The 20,807-nt window shown below is 50.0% G+C and overlaps 2 protein-coding genes across 3 annotated transcripts in view; one reads left to right on the forward strand and one right to left on the reverse strand.

The window, feature by feature from the left end:
• Nucleotides 1-8,533, forward strand: part of LAMB3 (laminin subunit beta 3) — a 38,347-nt gene extending 29,814 nt beyond the window's left edge. For both annotated transcript variants that reach the window (XM_054521338.2, XM_063725445.1), the window contains exons 17-23: nt 258-455; nt 756-900; nt 4,768-4,975; nt 5,379-5,520; nt 5,842-6,018; nt 6,804-6,957; nt 8,020-8,533. In XM_054521338.2, coding sequence (XP_054377313.1) covers nt 258-455; nt 756-900; nt 4,768-4,975; nt 5,379-5,520; nt 5,842-6,018; nt 6,804-6,957; nt 8,020-8,156 — 1,161 coding nt within the window. In that variant the 3' untranslated portion in view covers nt 8,157-8,533. The remainder of the gene's footprint in view (nt 1-257; nt 456-755; nt 901-4,767; nt 4,976-5,378; nt 5,521-5,841; nt 6,019-6,803; nt 6,958-8,019) is intronic.
• Nucleotides 8,534-9,319: 786 nt separating this feature from the next.
• The window catches only part of CAMK1G (calcium/calmodulin dependent protein kinase IG), a 30,404-nt gene continuing 18,916 nt past the window's right edge, over nt 9,320-20,807 (reverse strand). Inside the window, exons 4-13 of the mRNA XM_002809509.5 lie at nt 20,164-20,238; nt 17,778-17,916; nt 17,007-17,130; nt 15,517-15,592; nt 14,366-14,478; nt 13,529-13,607; nt 11,879-11,966; nt 11,215-11,639; nt 10,515-10,642; nt 9,320-10,387 (exon numbers count right to left, since the gene is read on the reverse strand). Coding sequence (XP_002809555.2) covers nt 10,552-10,642; nt 11,215-11,639; nt 11,879-11,966; nt 13,529-13,607; nt 14,366-14,478; nt 15,517-15,592; nt 17,007-17,130; nt 17,778-17,916; nt 20,164-20,238 — 1,210 coding nt within the window. The 3' untranslated portion in view covers nt 9,320-10,387; nt 10,515-10,551. The remainder of the gene's footprint in view (nt 10,388-10,514; nt 10,643-11,214; nt 11,640-11,878; nt 11,967-13,528; nt 13,608-14,365; nt 14,479-15,516; nt 15,593-17,006; nt 17,131-17,777; nt 17,917-20,163; nt 20,239-20,807) is intronic.

A 20,807-nucleotide genomic window follows, 5' to 3' on the forward strand; every position in this document is an offset into this window, starting at 1 on the left:
GCCCACTCCCCAGCTTGTCACACACCAACTGCTGCCACCTGTTTCCCATTAGGGCAGACCTGCCCCTGTGAGAACCCCACTCCCCCAGCCATCCCGACTCTTATGCCGCTCACTGTGAGCTCAGTGGTTGCCAAGGAAACCAGTTTCTGGTCCTTGGTTGTCATGGAGATGTCTGGCTGTTGGTTTCCCAGGTGTGGGGTGGGATTGGTTATTGAGGGGCTTTGGGTAGGCTCTTTAACACCCCCGTCTCTCCACAGCTCTGTGGCAACTCCAGGCAGTTGGCTTGTACCCCAGTATCATGCCCTGGTGAGCTGTGTCCCCAAGACAATGGCACAGCTTGTGGCTCCCACTGCAGGGGTGTCCTTCCCAGGGCCGGTGGGGCCTTCTTGACGGCAGGGCAGGTGGCTGAGCAGCTGCGGGGTTTCAATGCCCAGCTCCAGCAGACCAGGCAGATGGTAAGTGTGGCTGAGGCAGGGAGGGCACAGGTAGGAGGAGGCAGACAGGATAGATCCCCTGGGCAAGTCAGAGTTCCCATTTTACACTAAAGTCCAGAGATTTTAGGCGATCTGCTTAAGGTGCCACAGCAAGTGCAAGATAGTTTCTTCGTCTTTTACTGGACATCCACATATAAACTGGGTTGGTTACAAATGCATCCTAGGTTGGTCTTGGCATAGAGGATGATCCACAGAATCGTGGGGCTGCTGAGAGGTTCCCTTGGGGCCTTACCCCTTCTGACCTAGAGTGTATGTCAACAGATTAGGGCAGCCGAGGAATCTGCCTCACAGATTCAATCCAATGCCCAGCACTTGGAGACCCAGGTGAGCGCCAGCCGCTCCCAGATGGAGGAAGATGTCAGACGCATGCGGCTGCTAATCCAGCAGGTCCGAGATTTCCTGACAGGTAAGCACGGTCTCCACTCCCACGTTGACTGCTGTTCCAGTCCTGCCTGTCCCTCATTCCCATGTTCAGTGCATCAGCCAGTCCCAGGCCTGCAACATCCAGGCCTCCACCTCTCCTTGGCACCATGGCCATGACCTTCTCGTTCTCCCGTCTGCTCTCCCCACCCACTCCGCTCCCTCGTGACACATTCTCATTCTCAACACAACAGCTGAAATATCTCTTTTAAAATGCATAAGTCAGATCACATCTCACTCCTGCTTAAAATCCTTCAGTGGCTTCACCTTGTTCTTGGAATGAGCTCTCAACTCCTATCGTGGCTACAGGGCCTGGCCTCTGTCTGTCTATTGGGAGTGACCTTGGGCTCGTCTCTGCTTTGTTCACTGGCTGTCCTTGAACGTGTCAGGCTCTTGCCTGCTTCATGGATGTTTATTTGCTCTTTGCCTAGAATCCTCTTTCCAGGGCTGCTGCTTCTTGTCCTCTGGGTCATCTCCCCAGAGAGGTGTTTCCTGACCATCTGATCCAGTTGTCCCCCATCATCTTACCTTCCTTGCACTACTCACCCTCATTCAGTTGTTGACAAGTGGATTGTCACTCCACTAGAATGAGGACTCCAGGAGGGCAAGGATGGTTGTCTGTCTTGTTGACCACTGTGTCACCAGCACTTAACATAAGGCCAGACACAGAATGACATCTGACATTGGTGGCATGAATAAATGAACCAGACACCCTTCCTCACTGCTCTGGGGAGTGAGGAAGGGCTGTACAATGGAAAGATCCCTAAACAGGACCTGGGAGACTCGTGTGACATTGGGCAGACTGCTTTTCTCTTTGCCTCATCTTTTGCTTCTATAAATGGGGACGGTAGTATTTCACAAGTTTATTCTGAGGATCAAATAACTGATGTAAAATGTGTTTTGAAAAAGGAAAATTGCCTCAGGAACAAGAGTTGATATTGTTAGATTTCTGGTTCCTGCCAGGTTATTTGCTTGGCTGGGAGCCCAGTTAATACGAGCCCAGGTCTTGGTGTAATGACAGTGGCTCCTCTTGCTACTATTACAGTGTTTTTGCCCCAGATAGGCCAAAGTCCCCTCCTGAGTGCAGATGGCAGGTCAGAGAGGGGCAGGAAAGTTCTTCTGAGGTCTCATGACTTGCATAAGGCCTTGAGGCACACACCTGGGGAAAATATTACCTGGGGATGTAGGGAGATTGTGCCCCATAAACGTGGATGATGGGGGAGGTCAAGGTATGGGGCTGAGGCTCATGGATAAGGGAGTCTTGCCCTTGAGTCGAGTCCAGTGAGGCTGAATGGCCACTCATCCTGCATTAATCTCAGCCAGGGCTCTGGCCTCAGTGGGTGGGAGGTGAGTTGGAATTCTCTCCTGCTGGGTGCAGCTGAGGCTCATGTGAACAGACAGGGAGCTGCCAGGCCCCTTTTGTCCTCTCTCTTATACTTGTATCTCAGGTCAAGTCTTATGATGAGTCCAGGGTCAGAGAGAAAAAGCAGGGCCTGAGAGAGGCCTGGCCCCAGGGGGAAACCCAGGAAAATTTTCTGTAGCGGTGGGCTCGGACTCTGGTCTCCAGAGTCCTGGTGCAGAAGCCACTGAGCACTGCCTGCTTTCGGATGTAGGGTCACAATGTGGGAGGGAGAGTGGAAAGTCTGTGGAGGGAGGAGGAAACATCGCCTTTCCCAGTTCTTCAAATGGAATTGACAAAATGAATAGTTAAGGCTTATTAAGTTCTAACTGAGTCCAGGCACTGTTCCAAGTGCTTTGCATGTATTACATCATTTATTGCTGACTGCATGAACTAAGTACTCATTACTTCCACTTTGCATACAAGTAATCTAGGCACAGAGAGGTTAAGCAACTTGCCTAAAGGCATCTAGCTTGGCAGTGGTGCAGGTAGGCTTCAAGCCTAATTGTCTGACTCTGTCATTCACACCCTATTGCTTTATGGCATGGACACACACATACATACGCACATGTGAGTGTGCATACACAAACACACACTCTCTTGCCTCTTGCCTTTGCAAATGTTTTTCTTCTCTCTGGATTGTCTCCCCTTTCCCACCTCTGCTGACCCGTCTAGCTCCTGCTCATCTTCTAGGAATCTAGGCATCCCACTCTCTAGGCAGCCTCCCTGGACCTATCAGATGGCACTGGGGGCCCCTCCCATGGCCATCATAGCACCTGTGTTTACTCTGCTCACGCAAAGCTGTACTTCCTTGTTCATGTGCCTGTCTCCCATTAGATTTCCAGCTCCATAAAGGCAGGGACTGAGTTTAATTTGATCTGCAGTCTGAACTCCTCCCATGCTTTTGCTCAAAGCAGTAAATATTTACTGAGCCCATCCTGAGACCCAGAAGGCTCTGCGACTGAATGTCATGCAGATTGAGCCTGAGGGTGCAGCTGAAGTGGCGCAGAGTAAAGGAAGGGCCAGATCTAGGTGGGGATGTGCTCATCCTGGAAGGCTTTCTGGAGAAGGTGCATGTGAAGCCTTGTTTTGAGAGTGGGACTCTGGGTTAGATGAGAGGTCGACGATCTCTATGAGGAAGGTCCTTAGGAAAGCTTGCTGCTGGGATAAACCCACTTAACGAAACTCACCACAGTTATGCCACATGCAAGCCCCGAGGGACACAGCAATGAACAAGCGTGGCTTCCACCCTCCAGGAGTGTCCTTCCACCCAGCATGGGATGGGGCAGGGAATGAGACCTGTGTGGCCAGCTAGTATCCTCTAGTTGTAGAGTGAGGCTGGGCCTGGTGCCCCAGAGGAGTTCAGGTCCCAGAGCAAATCATCTGGGTGAGTGGGTGCCCCCTCCTTAATACCTCAATACCACTGAAATCTGTAAAAGCAAATTGGGAGAGATGGGGAGGACATGTCATCTCTGTACTTCTGACGTTACCCTCTCACCCAGAGTTGGTTTGCAACAACTCTTGCAAATGGATTGTTTCATGTTGTACCTTCAGGTTGGGGATTGATATTCCTTTTTCACAGATCAGGAAACTGCGCTTAGAGGAACAACTTGACTTGCCCAGGTGGCTTGAATAGTAAAGCAGAAATCTGAACCTGAAGCCCTGTCAATCATTCATTCACTCTACGCACACGAGGACCTCCAAATGCCAGGCTGGGGTCAAAGTGCTGGGGTCTGGGGATATAGCTGTGGACAAAACCCAGCCCCTGCCCTTGTAGAGCTTACATTCTAGAGGAAAAGAGACCAAAAAAACCAGTTAAATGAGTACAGTGTTTGGCACATGGGTGGTGCAAGTGCTAGAGAGAAAGATGAGGCAGGGAGGAATGATAAGGTGTGCTACAGTCTAGGGTGGAGGTTGCAATTCTAGATTGGATGGCTGGGGTTGGCCTCCCTGAGAAGGTGATATTCCAGCAAAGACTTGATCATTCTTATTTGCTTTTGCAAAAATGAGCAGTCTTGCCTGAGGGGGACTGCAGGGAAGGGGTCCTTTTGCCAAGGAAGCAGCTCCAGTTTCTGGCCACTCTTCCCAATTTAGGGCTGATTGTGCATGTGCTGCAGGCATTGTTCAGTACCAGCTGTCTGGCACCACCTCCTTCTCCCCAGCCCGCAGCTTCCTGTGGCACCAGACACTTAGTTGCCACAGCTGTGACGACACCCCTCCTCCTCCTCCCTGCTGCAGCATGGAGCACAGGATAGTCATCCTCCTACAGCATTCCCATAAATCCCCAGAGAACGGACGCCTGAGTCTGGTTGAAAGGGGGCAGCAGCTCCTTGGGACACCACAGTAGAGGGGCCACTGCGGGTGCCTTCCACAAGTGCTGCTCAGCTAGGAGAGGCCTCGGATCTCTGGGGAGGTTAGTGGGCTCCCACAGTCAAATGCATGATTGTCTTCCAGACCCCGACACTGATGCAGCCACTATCCAGGAGGTCAGCGAGGCCGTGCTGGCCCTGTGGCTGCCCACAGACTCAGCTACTGTTCTGCAGAAGATGAATGAGATCCAGGCCATTGCAGCCAGGCTCCCCAACGTGGACTTGGTGCTGTCCCAGACCAAGCAGGACATTGCGCGTGCCCGCCGGTTGCAGGCTGAGGCTGAGGAAGCCAGGTATGGCCTTGGGCCCTGAACTTCTCTCTGCCCAGGATTAGGCTGGCGTTTTGCTCCTCAACCCCATTGCTGGCAGAGGGGTACAGAGGGCTGGTAGACAGGAGGGGGTGCTTACCATGGTAGAGAGTGGTACACAGAGTCCAGAGTGCAGGTTAAACTTAATTTGCGTGACTGTGTCTTCCGTATTGGAACCTGCCCAGAAGGTGACTTGGGTATAACGCGAACATTCATCACGTCTGCTTGGTGGGGTCCTGGGACATCAAAGCTACTGAGTTAATACTTTCCTTGCTCTTTGTCTTGGCTGGGAAGGGTGTTCTTTTGGACTGGTGTGTGAGTCGAACCACACATTGATTCACTGTTCACTCATTCTCTCTCTCCTCTCCCTCCTGCTTCTCTCACCCAGGAGCCGAGCCCATGCAGTGGAGGGCCAGGTGGAGGATGTGGTTGGGAACCTGCGGCAGGGGACAGTGGCACTGCAGGAAGCTCAGGACACCATGCAAGGCACCAGCCGCTCCCTTCGGCTTATCCAGGACAGGGTTGCTGAGGTGAGGCATAATGGCTTCCTCTGCCCATATTTGGGCATAAACAGGAAAATTTGGGCACCAGGCATAGAAAATGCCAGAAAGTGACTAGATAAAACCTGAGGTGGAGTTCTAGAGGAGGGTGACAAGCTTTGGGCTGGCTTTGGGCCTTGGATTTTCTGGTCTTGTGGCTGGGATGCAGAAGGCAGGGGTGAGAGGTGGGCAATTGTGATTGTTCTGGTTGGAGACGGTTTTTGCTGCTTGATGAGTTGGAGAAAAAATGGGGATGAACCCCTCCACCTATGAGACCCACCACAAAGGCCAGATCTCCTTGTTTCCACAAAGGTTCAGCAGGTACTGCGGCCAGCAGAAAAGCTGGTGACAAGCATGATCAAGCAGCTGGGTGACTTCTGGACACGGATGGAGGAGCTCCGCCGCCAAGCCCGGCAGCAGGGGGCAGAGGCAGTCCAGGCCCAGCAGCTTGCGGAAGGTGCCAGCGAGCAGGCATTGAGTGCCCAAGAGGTACAGAGAAGGCAGAGTTAGCTCAATGATGTACGGCCAGTGAGGGGGTCCTGAGCAGGAGAGGACTTTGCACACTTTATAAGACCACAAACTCAAAAGTGCTTAGAATAACAGAACCAGAAGAGGCTTGAGAATCAACCGAAACCTGGCCAGGCATCTGATTTCTCCCTCCACTGCCTTTGGTATAGCTGGCTCAGGGACACTGGAGATGACCTAGTCCAGTCCCTTTCCTTTTACAGATGAGGTGGTGACTTGTTCACAGGCCTAAGAATCATCTACAAAGCAGGTCCCCTGACACTGGATCCAGAGCTTGTCTCTTGGATCCCCAGCCTGGACAGATGCTCTTTGCTTAGCCTAACCTGGGCTCCATGATTGTCAGAATTAGATGAGAGAGAAGATCAAAGAGCCCATTCTCAGTGTCTCAAGCACACTACCTGCTCCCCCTATGGCCAGGAACATTGGCACTTTCAATCCTGGCACAGTGACCAAGTTGCTAAGTATACTATTAAGTGACAGCTTACTATTAATATCCTATGATGTGATTGACATTGTCCTGGGAGTGAAGTGGGGCATGTCAAGAGCTGGAGACAGGAAGAGGGAAACACAGAAGTTTAAGTCATAGTCTGTGGCTCAGGGGTTTGAATAGGCAAAACCAATGTTATTGGGGGTTAATAGGAGGCACCTTCCCACTGTGTATTGATCTGGGTGATATCAAGTGCTTTGGCCACAGGTTTTTAGGACCTTGCATGATGACAATGGCACTGAGACTATTCTACCTTTTTCAGGGATTTGAGAGAATAAAACAAAAGTATGCTGAGTTGAAGGACCGGTTGGGTCAGAGTGCTATGCTGGGTGAGCAGGGCGCCCGGATCCAGAGTGTGAAGACAGAGGCAGAGGAGCTGTTTGGGGAGACCATGGAGATGATGGACAGGATGAAAGGTGAGGGAATGGTTTAGGGGCATGGACTATTGGGCATCCGTGAAGGCTGGTCCCACCCAACCCAAGGCTTCTGAAGCCCGTTCTTATTGGAGCTAGCAGTGCTATGGGAGTGAGATCAAATGAGATTTTTTTCTGGGCGTCTAGCGTGTATGAAGCTGGGGAATGCAGAGATGGTCCCGTGACTTGTCCTGGCCTCAAAAAGCTTGCAATTAATGGGACCATTTTTTCTACTTTTGCAAACAGTGGGGTCGTATTTTCTATTCCTATTGCTTTATGCTTAAGATGCATAGAACTATATTTAACAGGATGAGGTGGTCTCTGATAGGGGTTGAATAATGAGTTCTGGGGCTCAGGGAATAAACAATTTGAGAGAGACATGTTCAGTGAAGGTAAGAAAAGAAGATTTGAGATGGCCCTGGAAAGATGTGTAGGCCTGGGAGAAGCTGTGAGGAAGAGGAGGGACATTAGTATAAGGGTGTTGGGAAGCCCCAAAAGGTATGTTCTGACATAGGGACAGGAGAAGAGGGTTGCTGAGGAGCTGGTAGGAAAGAAGTGGCATGGGGTCAACGTGACTTGTCCCTGTGCCTGGCTTCTAGTGTGAGGATGAGGAGGGTAGATAGCTCAGGAGGCGGTAGGGCACATCCAAGGGTTTTGAATATGATGGAAACATAATGAAAGTAGCTTTCAAAAGGGTTCTGAAGATTCCTTAGAAAGGAGAACAGGGGCTCCTGGGAACTAGAGTCATCGCTAAGATATGATGATGGGTGTCTGTGACCTCCTTCATTAGCCTTGGACAACTATGAGAGCCCAGAGGGTCAGGGACCCAGGGATAATTAGGAGTGGGGTCCTGCTGGGTTTGGCCCCTGCCAGGTTACTGAGCATGGAATAGGGGCTGGAGAGGCATGAAGCTGGAGGGGCACCACTGCTTTAGAGGCCAGATTTTTCTGGAGGGGATTCCTCTACACATGCTACCTCCAGTTAGCAGGAGGGGAAGGAAGGGTTGGGAGTCTTGGGGAGTCTCACCATCAACTCCTCCTCCTGCTGCTGTTCCATTTGCCTCAGACATGGAGTTGGAGCTGCTGCGGGGCAGCCAGGCCATCATGCTGCGCTCGGCGGACCTGACAGGACTGGAGAAGCATGTGGAGCAGATCCGTGACCACATCAATGGGCGCGTGCTCTACTATGCCACCTGCAAGTGATGCCACAGCTTCCAGCCCCTTGCCCCACTCATCTGCCACCTTTGCTTTTGGTTGGGGGCAGATTGGGTTGGAATGCTTTCCATCTCCAGGAGACTTTCATGCAGCCTAAAGCACAGCCTGGACCACCCCTGGTGTGCAGCTAGTAAGATTACCCTGAGCTGCGGCTAAGCCTGAGCCAATGGGACAGTTACACTTGACAGACAAAGATGGTGGAGATTGGCATGCCATTGAAACTAAGAGCTCTCAAGTCAAGGAAGCTGGGCTGGGCAGTATCCCCCGCCTTTAGTTCTCCACTGGGGAGGAATCCTGGACCAAACACAAAAACTTAACAAAAGTGATGTAAAAATGAAAAGCCAAATAAAAATCTTTGGAAAAGAGCCTGGAGGTTCAACAAGGAAAAACGGTCTGTTCCCTCACTGCGTAAACTCTTGCCACTGTTTCTGTCTCCCATTTGGGGTTTGTGGGGACTCCTCTGTTCAAGCCCATAGTTTGTTCTCCTCTGTTCCACCGAGCTTGCTGGGCACCCAGATTTAGGGAGTCTTGGCCCCTCTGCCCCATAACCTGATGGATTCTATCCTTGAGAGACCAGACAAGCAGTTTTCATCTCTAAGCAGTGATTCAACTTCGTGCTTACAGATGGGGAAATAGAAATCCAGGGAAGGGAAGGAACGTTCAAATTCATGCAGCTTCCAGAGGAAGGACTAAGTCTAGAATCTATGTCTCTTGGGGTCTTAAAGAGAAGTTGTAAATGGATATGTGTGGGTGGTGGGGTGGAGGATGATAAGGAATGGCATGGACATTTGTGTGTTAACCATGGCCCAAGCAGGCACTGTGCTAGACATTTTATCTACATTAACTTTTTGATCACTGTTAATCATTTTGATTTTTTATTGGCCATGAGGCTGGGCACATCATCTGCATCATTTCATGATGCAGGTGGCGCTGCTATTCCCATTGGATAAGTGAGGAAACCAAGGCACGAAAGGCTGAGTAACTTCCCCAAAGTCACAGATATGGCAGGTCGGGGCAGAGCTGGGGCTTGAACTCATGCTCAGCTAATATGGCCATTAAGAGAATGGCCACTAAAGCCAGACTGCCTCGGTTCCAACAGAACCTGCCCCAAGGGGTTGTTGTGAGAAGTAATGAGTTAATGGTGTAACTCATGTCCAGTGCCTGGAGCACCGTATACTTGGCTGTATGCACATCTGTATGCACATCAGCTACAACTGCTGGTTCCTTGCTGACCCCAGCCATCCATGCACTCTCTACTCCAGACATGCTCAGAAGTCCCTGAACTGCTCCTGACTTTGAAAGAACCAAATGAAGCCTCATAGAGAAAAATATGTCCATTTTATTAAGCACAACACTGAGCGTGAAGCTGGAGGGGTGGAGGGTGAGGAAACTGGGGAAGGACAAGAACGGTGTGCTGGACTTTCAAGGAGAGAAAAGGGAACAGAGGCAGGATTAGAACTCCTGGCAGACATTAAAATAGTCAACTTCTAAGGTTAACTCCATTGGGTGTGTGCACGGAGGGCATGTGGCCAGGATAAGAATTCCTTGCAGCCCTTACTCATGAACTTCTTTCTATTCCACTTTGGAGGGTGTGGCACTGCTTTTAGATTGAGGCAGGGAGAAGGGCCAGAAGTGTGCTGGCTGGGTCTCAGCGCACTTGGGAGCTAATCCTGGAGTTAAGGATTAGAACTTGAAGAGCTCACAGGCAGACCACCATGGGGAGCTGCCTGTCATTCATGCAGATGGGCAGGCAACGACATTAATGAGCCCAATCTGGCCAAGAGGTTGGAGGCTTGACAGGCGGGAGTGAGTGTGTGCAGAGTGGGAGTCTGGGTAGATGCTCCATATGGCTTTGCTTGGAGAAGGTGACACAGCCTGGCCAGCCCATTAAGCTTTTCATGAAAAACAGCACAGACCCAGGCGAGAGCTATCTACGTACACTGCACAGAGCCACAGCACGTAGGGTGTGGGGCATACAGCAGGCAGGTCAGGGAGACCTGGAAGCTGGTGGGCACCGCTCCTCCTGCTCACAGCTTCAACAAGGCTTCTACGCCTTGGGGCTCCCTCCTGGGCCTCCTGTGAGGGGCTGCCCCGCTGGCAGCACGCTGGTGCTTCTGGCCAGAAACCGCTCCTGCTAGGCCCTGCTCCACTTGCTCTGCCTTCCTCCCTCTGCCGGATAGACACCAGGTTTGGAAGAGCAGAGGAGTTGAATATGTCTCCTGCAAAAGAAAGGGGCTCAGAGTGAGGGGGGGGCTGCCACCTCAGACCCCATCACTCACACTCTGGCATGGGGCTCTCCTCTGCGACAGAAACTCTCCCCAAGCCTCACAATGTGACCCTCCTCACCTGAAAATTGCAGTGACACAGGCACAGGCTCCAGGAATCACATAATGAGACAGACTCCAGTCTGCCCTGCCCGGCAGTGGGAGCTGCCACTGGCTTTAACTGGTACCATGACCTCTGACTTGAAGTTCCTGAAAGGAAATGAAGCAACAACCTTTGAAGTATTTGAGGGGAGAAGAAGAGTTGATGGGGCAGGGCAGAGGTGGTAGTTCTTTGTGCCTGTGGCATCCACTCAGCTCTCCCCTCATGAGGTTCAGAAAGTTCAAGAACCTGCAGAAAAGATAAAGATAACCAAGCCCCCCTACCCTTCCTCCTCCAAAGCACAGAGGCCCTGGAAACTCGGGGAATCTGATGCTCACCACTTGCACATATCCAGTTTCTGTGGGCTTTTATCATCTCTGTTGCTTCACTAACCTTTTATAGTACCTCTGTGAGGCAGGCTAAGCAGGTAAATAGACTTCAACCCATTTTGCAGATGAGCAAAATAGAAACAGAGACATTCACTGACTCGTCAATGGCCTCACAACTAGTAAATGATGGGGACAGGGCTGGAAGCATTTTCCTCGCCCCCGATCCTGAACTCTTCCCTCCCTATAGAGCTGCCTGTGAGTAGGAGAGGCCTTTGTGTCCATTTCTTTCAGTCCTGTTGGCTGATTTCTTTCAGACACAAGCTGGGGCTCCATCTTTGGCTAAAAATACGTACTGTTTTTTGTTGGCCTTTTTGAGGAGTGTGGGCTCAGAGCAGTAGGAGGACTTTCCTTTGCTCCCAATGTTCAGGCAGCTGGAGCAGCAGCCACAGGGCCCAGCGGCCAGGGACCCCTGATGCATGGGCACCAGACTGCTGCTGATGCGGAGGGAGCCGTTGACCAGGCAGTTGAGGGACCTGCCACCAGGGGCAGTGGGCCGGCGGCCATGCTGGCAGGGTAATTGGGTCAGGGCAGGGAGTGCTACACTGTGGTCCAGGACAGGTGCCTCGGTGATGGTGATCTCAGGGGAGCTGGGTCTAGAGGTTTCTGAGGCTTGAGTTTCAGGCAGCCTGTTCTCCACCTCTGGGCGGACGCCTGGGCTGTGCAGGTTCATGTGTAGCTTCCTCATGTGGTGCACCACAGCTGCTGCGTTGAAGGCTTGCTAAGGAGACACAAGAGTAGCCTCTGGCCTTCTGCAACCTCAGAGAGCCTTGGGGCTTAAACTTTCCCTTTGCCTTGCGGCCTCTTGAAACCTGGGTGCCCACTTCTCATTTCAGAGAGGGTACAGGGAGCTCCAATGCCTTCTGGGACATCCCAAGGAAAGCCCTTATGCCAGCCTCTGCCAGCCCAGCCTCCAGGGGCCCAGAACAGCTTTCCCACCCTCTGGAGAGGACAGCTCACCCTCCACTTGCTCTTAGCAAAGTTCTTCTGGATCTGGAGGCTGACTGATGGGTAGATGTCCCGGTGGAGGGCTGTGTTCCCGTCAATCCTGTGGATGTAAGAGGGGACACCTGGCTACTGGGTGGCTACGGACACTCATCCAGGGAGTGCGAAGGGTGCCTGCAGGTCCAGGTGAGAGCTGGGTAGAGTGTGCCAAGGAAAGGCAGCCCACAGCAGGAAAGGGCTGCAAGCAGGGCTCCTCTGTGCCCCTGGGCAAGTAAGAGTGGGCTTTAGCTTTGGCAAAATCAAAAACTTTAAGAGCAGGGTCAACAAGCTATAGCCTATAGGCCAAATCGACCTATTGCCTGTTTTTGTAAATAAGGTTTTATGGGGACGCAGTGGTGCCTGCTAATTCAGGTGTTGTCTGTGGCTCCTTTTGCACTGTGACAGCAGGGTTGAGTAGCTGCCGTAAAGACAGTATGGCCAGGACAGACTAAAACATTTACTACCTGCTGCTTTATAGAAAAAGTTTATTGGACCCAGCATCACAGGGTAGTCACCATCCTTTAGCTCAAAACCTTGCCTAGAACCCACCTCCTCCTGGAAGCCTTCCTCAATAAGGCCATCTGATACAGGCTGCCCCTTTTCTATCCCCTAAGCCTCTTATTCACTGGTCTCTAAGTGTTCCTCAGACACTTGCTGTGTGCATAGTACTGTGCCAACTACTAATAGACCTCGAGAAGTAAGAGACATGGGCCCTGACCCCTAGGAGCCTACGGTCTAGGTGTGGGGTGTTGTTCATGCTATGGACTGCAGTAATACATGGTAAGCTGTGTGATTAATAAAGAGAACTGGGGAGATTGGGATGGGCTGCAGGGGTCAGAGGCTTCAGGGAAGGGCAGAGACTGATCTGGATCCTGAAGGATGCTACATACAGGGCAAGAGGCAGGACATTGTAGGTAGTGGGAATGATCTGATCCAAGGTAGCGGGAATGATCTGATCCAAGGTGTAGATAAGACAGCTTGGTATTTGGGGTGAGGGATGGCAGGGAGACAGATATAGCTCCCAGGCCTATCTGGACAGAGGAGGTATGCTGGCAATCCTGGGAAAAGAGGCTGGAGATAAAGGGTCAGGCCATATTAGGGAAACTGGAAAGACAAAGGAATCCAGGCTTGCTGGGGTATGAAGTGGGGAGCTATTGTAAATTGAGTTGGGGAGTAACATGAAAAAGTATTTTAAGATTTTGTTTTTCCTATTTTGCCAATTGGTTGCTTTGCAGTTGTTCTTAAATCACTTCACCTGGAACAGTTATTGATCCCTGAGTAAAACAAAGCTCTTAAGGACAGGACAGAGTTGCCCATTCCTGACACCTCTTGAATAACTAGTACTGAACATTGCACCCTGTCCCAGTGCTGAATGACAGTGCTCAGCTGCACCTGCCTCCTGCACTTGACCAGACAACCCAGCTGCTACCCTTGCATCAGAACCTGCTCCACTGTATGCTGTTTGAATCTCCACCTGGGCCTGATGAACAATGGCATGGTCCTTGCTTGTCACAACATTAAATGGTTCAGGGCAAGCAGATTCTGGAGGAATGCAATATGAATGAGTCAGCATGGTTTTGGGAACTACAGGGCTGGGGTCTAGAGTCCACTCCATGTCTCACTCACCAGGGATGACTCAAGGCCTTCTCACAGGTGTACCGCTCATTCGGATCCTTCTCAAGCAAGTGGCAAATAAAGTCCTTGGCTAAGGGGAGCAATCAAAGACACGACAACTAAGGACCAGATTTCATGACTGATGGAAATTCACTTCCGGGCTGGTGGGTGGCAGTGAATGCATCTTTAGCTGATCTTCCAAAGAGGCAATTTTAAGAGTCTTAGAAGAGGAAAAAAAATCCAAACCACCTAACAACAACCCACCATAAACCACCAAAGAAGGGAAGCTCTAAGCCGCCTCACCCACACAGCACTGCAGAAGCATCACTAGTCACGAGGCCCCCATGTGCCTGCACATCACATGTGCATGTGTTTGCACTGAAACAGGGGCCAGCACTGGCACATGGGCACGCATGTGAGTGCTGGATTGTTCCAGCTCTGATTTCCACTTAACAGGTCCAACAATCACGTAATGATCATCTTCTCTCACACATAGATATCGCATGCTCTTTCTTGGTATCTAACCCCTTAGTTTTGCTGCTCTTGCCTGGAACTCTTCCCTCGCCACCTGGCTCTGCCCTCCTGGCCCATCTTCTAAACTGCCCCCCCATCTCCTTATCAGGCATACTGTGGTTCTGCTTCCAGAAAAACAAAAGCATAGCTTTTAGATGTAAATAATTTATCAGGTCTTTGAAGCAGATGAAGATTTCTCCACTTTCCTTGGCAGCCTGTTCTGTAAGATCCCCAGGGACTTTGAAGAGCCAGGACTATCATCCTTTGTTAAGCTAATTTCTCTTGGCAGCCTCTACCTTGAGCCTGTTATCTCTCCTTCATGCCTACTGGCCTTACCTGACTCAGAAATGTCATCCCAGAATGGAGACTCAAACTCATAGTAGCCCTCCTTGATCTTCTCGAAAAGCTTAGACTCCGTTTCTTCATAGAATGGGGGGTACCCACAGAGCCTGCAGCAGGACAGGAAGGAGGCATACTACTGAACAAACCTGTCCTCCCCGAGCCAGCCTCTCTGCTCCCCCAGGCTCCCACCGTATACACAGGTGGGCACTGAAGGTCCCAGAACAGTGGTGTGACCACGACATGGATCTGCCTCAAATTCAAGAATGATACAGGTCCCATAAAGTGTTTATGCAAGTGCCAAGCCTTGGCACAGGCATCCCTAGAAGGTCCCTGCGTACATTATGCCCTCAAACCCTTGCCACTTCTCCTTGTACTTTCCCTGGTTTATGAATGCTATATAAAATAACTTTAAGAAAGATGGTAGACCGTCTACTTGAATGTAAGTTTGAAGAAGGATTTTTTTAGGCTGTGTTGTTCACTGCTGGATTCTTTAGAACCTAGCATAGGGATAGATGCAGAGTAGATAGGCAGTGAATATTGGTTGAGTAAATAAATGAGAGTACTTATTCAACATAAATGGAGGAGATAATTGAAACCAGGTTATTTTCCTAAGAGCAAAGTTTGCTATAGGTGAGGAGGGATGGTGGGGAAGAGGTGATGGGCAGGTTAGGAAAGGGAGAGCTTGAGAATGTGCGGAGAGGAGTGAAAAGGAGAGGCCCTGACCAGCTTCATCCAGGCCACAGTTTTGACTTGGGAAAGCTGAGATGCAGGAACAGAGGGTCCACCTGGCTTCCAAGCCTGGCTTGGCCTCTCTGTTTTTCACTGTTCATTCCACAGAGTGGGATGCAACACATTTATAGGCAGTAAAAGGGGTAGGGGTGCAAGAGGAGGGAGTGCCAGGTAGCTGTGCAGTGGATTCACGCTGAGCTCTGTTTTAAAACCTGGTGGAGGTCAAGAGAGAGGAAGCTTTTAAGCTGTGTGTACATGTATGTGTGTGTGTGTGTGTACCCGTGTGCCCGTGTGCCTGTGTCTGTTTGTGCACATGCACATGCTTGGAGGAGGAGCTGAGACAGGGGAGGGAATGAGAAGGGGTAAGCAGGCTCCGAGACTTCTCATCAGCTGAACCCAGGCCAGCGTCTACTCACAATATGTAGGTGATGACGCCGATGGACCAGCAATCCACAGCCTTGCTGTAGGGTTTCTGGGCCAGCACTTCTGGAGCTGCAGCAGACCAAGGGCAGAGTCAGGGCTGGTGGCAAGAGGAGAGGGCTTTGGGGTGGGGGCTGAAGGTCAGGCTTAGAGAAGGTGACTGGGGAAGACTGTGGGATGGTGGGGTTTCTAGGAGACTGAAAACTCCCTAAGGGTGGGGGCTGTGTCTCTTCTGGGAAGACTAAATCTTCCTGAAAAGAGAGACTGTGACTTCTGCATTAGTTTGTGAGTTTCCCCATGACAGGGTTGATGACTCCCCTGTTGGACTGGGGATCTCCAGGGCTATGCCTCTCCGATTACACTGAATATTCTCTGAAGGCAGGGCCTGTCTCCCCACTCAGATAGGGGATTCCCAGGGCAAGTGTGAGCTCTCTCCCTTCATACTGGGAGATCTTCAATGTAGGACTGTCTCTCCTCCACTAGACTGGGAGCCTCTGGGAGGCAGAGGCTGAGTTACCCCCATTAGGTTAGGAGCTCCCAGAGCAAAGGCAGTATGTCTCCCATCAGACTGTGGGTACCTTCTGAAGGGAGGCATTTAGTCTGTCCCATCAGATTGAGAGCTTTCAGAGGGCATGAGCCATGACTTCCTCTGATTAGGAGCCCTGTGGGGCATAGAGAGCTGCCTTCTGTATTTCTCACAGCTACCAGAGCTTTGTACCTGCTGAGACTCAATACCTATTGATGAGTGAATGACCTGCCTTTCTGGAAGGATAGATTCCCTCTTTTGAGTCAGAGCTCTGCTTCCCATTACCCAACTGCAAACAGGTGATGACTGGTGAAGGGGGAAGGGACAGGAGCGGATGCTCCGAGTTTCAACTTTGTCTCCTGTAGATCCCAGGAATACTTTCCCAGGTGCCCTGCCTGCTCTCACTCTTTTTTGGGGCCCTGGAAACCTACAGGGATGTTCAAGAAGGAATCTCCACCTCTGCCAATTTCCCAGAGTGCTTCCTTGGGTGGATATTTAGGAGCCCATTTCTGGGTTCCTCAGGCCCAAATTCAATATCCTGTGCTTCCAGGCTCCCAAGAACGGGGGAGTAATGTCTCCTTCAGAGTGGGAGAAAGGAGTAGAGTCGGTGCTCAACCCCTCAGCTCTCTGCTGATCTTTGGGTTTGCGATCTTGTCTGCCCCTGGTCCAGCTGGAAAGACAAAGGCTGGAAGTCTATCTGCAGAAATGAGAGCGAAAGCATAGGCAGGGACTCTGGAGGGCTCAGGGGTAGGCGGTCTTTAAAAATGTAGAATTTGGGAGCAGTATAGATAGATCCTGAGATGGATGAATTGGCTGGCCCTAAACTTTATAGGTAGATGTCCTACCTGGATAGCTCCTGAAGTTGAACCCTATGTTCTCAGAATCACCCCTTTCTATGAATGATAGGCATGTGGTTGAATGCAGCCAACTGGTCAACCTTCCTCCTGCTCCCAGACTTACCCACGTAGCCTGGGGTCCCACAGGCAGTGGACATGACGCCATTCTGTTCCATCTTGGACAGACCAAAGTCAGTGATCATGATCTTAGAGTTCTCTTCAGGGGTAAGGTACAGCAGGTTTTCGGGCTGTAGGAGAAAAAATATGTAGTGTAGGATATAACCACCTGAAGCAAGTATTTTCCTTCCCCTTGATACCTAATTTCACAGGAAGCTGAGCCCTGGGCTCCTGACTTCAAGGCCAGCTCATCCTGCCCCATTCTTCCCTTTTTCCTCCTACCTGCACCCTCACACCTGCACCCCAGTATTCTGCATCTTGCTTATGGCTCTGACTTTGCTCAGTCTTGTAACCATTAATATACTCACCCTTTCCTTCCCTCACTTCCAACTACTGCTGTTTGTGTTTTGAGGGAACCAGTCTTTGGTTAATGGCGTCTGATCTCTCCAAAGTCCAGCGCGAGGCCTAGTACAATGTAGGCCCTCAGTAAGTATTTTGTTGCATTGGGTTTTGACTGTGGCTGGATGTAAGAAATGTGTGTATTATTTTGGTATTGAAATTGGGTAAGGCATAGTGAAAGTTTCAGGAAAAGATTGAGGTGCAAATTAGTAAACATTGTTCATTCATCCAAGGTCTGTTTAAGGAATCTAAGGGCAGAAGGGGCCTTGGGAGTCACTAGTCCAACCCTCTTACTTTATGGAGCTTAGGTGTCCCATGACCCATGCAGCTTCCTTAAGGGTCATTATCTGTTTCCCACCCAGGACTCCCGCCTTGACACCTTTAAGTCTCTGTGGACGATGCCATTCTCATGGAGGTATTTCACTGCCGACAAGACCTGCTGGATCACCAGACTGGCATCCTTCTCTGTGTAGACACCCCGCTCCAGGATCCGGTCAAAGAGCTCTCCACCAGAAACACTGTGGGCATAGGATCAAGATAGGAATTCAGTTCTCATTTCACTCAAAGTAATGAGAAGGTGTTTGCTTTGAAGACTTGGGGGACACAGCTGTGGTGGAACAGGCAGGCGCCCATGAACTGTGATTGAAGGGCTGCCAGCAGGACTACTCCAGTCTCAGAACACCCACTCTGGGTACCTGGAGTGATATCACTAGGCAGTCATTTCTTTGGGCCAAGCATTGACCTCTCTCTCTGAAAATTTCCTTTAAAATGTAAATGCTTCCGGTTGGGGTTGCACAAAAAGCCAATAATCCCTTAGTGTGAACACACTTCTTAGCCACCTTCCTTCCTGGCCTATGACACAGGAAACCATGATGAAAGAGAGCGGTAACACAGAAATTAAGCAAAGTAGGAAAGAGAAGGCATGCAAGTGAGACTAACAGTAGTTATATCAAAATTTCTTTCCTCATTTTTGGAAATTGGGCTTCGTAAAGCTGGAATTACAGGTAGGGCTTTAGGGGTGCTTTGAGACTCAAATGGTAGAGTATCTTAGGACCCAGGGGAGCTTAAAGATCAAGTCCGACTTCTATCTCTTGAATACCATCTACACTATTTTTGCCTAGAAGTTTTCTAGTGAGTACTAGAACACATAAGTGTCAGAGAACACTCTACCTCCTAAGACGTGTTTTTTGGCATCTTCCTAATGTTTCTGTACATTATGTTGAAACCTGATGCCCCGTCATTTCTACCAGTGCTACCAATTCCACCCATCGGGACTGCACAGAACAAGAATAACAGCCTTTCCCGTGCACCTTTCAAGTATGCAAAGACAGTGAAATGCTCTCCGGAGGGCTTGTCTTCTCTGAGTTAAGCATTCCCAGACTATTTCAACCATGAGCCAGGGGTTCCAGTCCTCTCACCCTCCTAGTCCCCCTTACCACTGTCCCATGACATTAGATGTGGCCATCCATGCCCAACTAGTGATGAGGGAACAGAATTTCTCCAGTCAAAATTCACCTCATCCTGCTCTTTGGCTTTTGGTCTTTAGGCTTTGGGCTCTCCTATAGTAGCTGAAGGCCTGTAGGAAATACACTGTTTGTACAGAGCTATGAATTCTTAACCCTGAGGGGCCCGAGTCCTGGAGCTATGCTCTGAGGAGGCTTAGTGTCTCCTCAGGGACATCCAACTCTTCCCATCTCCTTGCCTCCCTGCCTTCTAAATTATTGTGTGCTAATCCTGTTGGCTTGGCCTCATTGAAGTGCCTGATGGTCCCTGATCACTTGTTAGTGCCACTAGGGGCCCTTTCCACCTCACTCCCTTGACTGCCTGCTACCTCTCTTTAGAGGTCCTCAGATAAGTCCCCAGTTAATCAGGTGCTTAGGCCTGAGTTATCTCGTTAAAGTTTCTTAGTAATCAGCCCATCAGCCAAAAACCACGTTGTGTCCAGCCACGCTGAGATTGCAGAGTGATGTGTGAGTGTGTGTGTATGTGTGCATGTGCAAGTGTGTGTATTTGTGTGTGTGTGTGTGTACTTTATAAACAGAAGTGTCTTTGAGCCCAATGCTGAGCCCTTATGAACACTGACCAACCTCTACAGCAGTCGCTGTCAGGCAGAGCTGTTGTTTGGATGCAGCAATGATGCAGAGACCTTGCTAATGAAGCACCACTTCTGTCCTACAGATGGACACATACAGTCACAGCCTGTCTTTAACTTTGGGTGACTCTCTTTTGGGAAAATCTTTCTTTATATTGAAATATATATACCTGTGGCTTCTGCTCCTACAGTAATTTTATGCTGGAGTGATGTTAAAACATTTACTATCCAATTTAATTAACATGTATTGGTCCAAAAGGACTGAAGCCACAGTGCCAGAAAAGGGTTCTGGTGACTCCTTGTTAGTCTGGCATTACCCTTTCGGTCATTTGGTTGCAAGGGGCGAGGAGGGGTAGGGCAGCAGAAGGACATGGATGGGTTGGGGTCGCAGCTATTTGCTGACTGGTAGGAAATATTCTAACCACTGATAGGGTTGTCCTGGTGCAAAGGAGCTTAATAATCAGCCCAGGTTTAGCTTGTGGCCCACATAGAACCTGCCCATGACCAGAGGCACACTCAGTCTAAAAGGACTCTTGGCATTTCTGAGCCTCCTGAATGAAGTCTTCATTTTTTTCTTTAAATCGCTGTCCATCCCTCACCAGCGACCAACCTCCTCTAGGCCTCCCAGGCCCCACCAGGCCTCTGTGAAGGAAGCAAGTCACCTTTCACTTACAGCTGCATGACCAGGTAGTAGTGGGTGGTGCTCTCGTAGATGTCCTCCAGGGTCACAATGTTTTCATGCTTGATCCTGGGAAAAATAAAGTGCATGATGAAAGGTGTGTGGTTCAGGTTGTCCAGAAAAATAATGCAGACCTAGCCCAAAAGTTTCTGTTGGAGGCTTTTGACAGCAATGTTTAGGAAGACTAGGTCTTTGTGAAGCCTTCATAATAAGTAGACTGTGACAAATTAATCCCAGAGAAAAGGTTCCTGTGGTGGTGCTCGGTCCATATCTACTAAATGAATAATTGATCATCCTTCCTTCAGGAAACAAACACTTCCTTGTTATGCCAGGAATATCTTTAAACTTTACTAAAAGAGACAGTCAGAAGAATGGAGGAAGGCTAAGGGAGTACCCAACACTAGGTTATTCTACGAAGTGGGTATTCAGATGTTAGAAATACTGCATTTAAAAAGTACAGGTTGAGTATCCCATATCTAAAATGTTTGAGACTAGAAGAGTTTTTGGAATATTTGCATATACATAAAGGTATACCTTGGAGATGGGACCCAAGTCTAAACATGAAGTTTATTTATGTCTCATGTGTACCTTATACACATAGCTGGTAGGTAATTTTACATAATATTTAAAAAATAATT

Source organism: Pongo abelii, chromosome 1, assembly GCF_028885655.2.
Source record: "Pongo abelii isolate AG06213 chromosome 1, NHGRI_mPonAbe1-v2.0_pri, whole genome shotgun sequence".
Classification (NCBI taxonomy): domain Eukaryota; kingdom Metazoa; phylum Chordata; class Mammalia; order Primates; family Hominidae; genus Pongo; species Pongo abelii.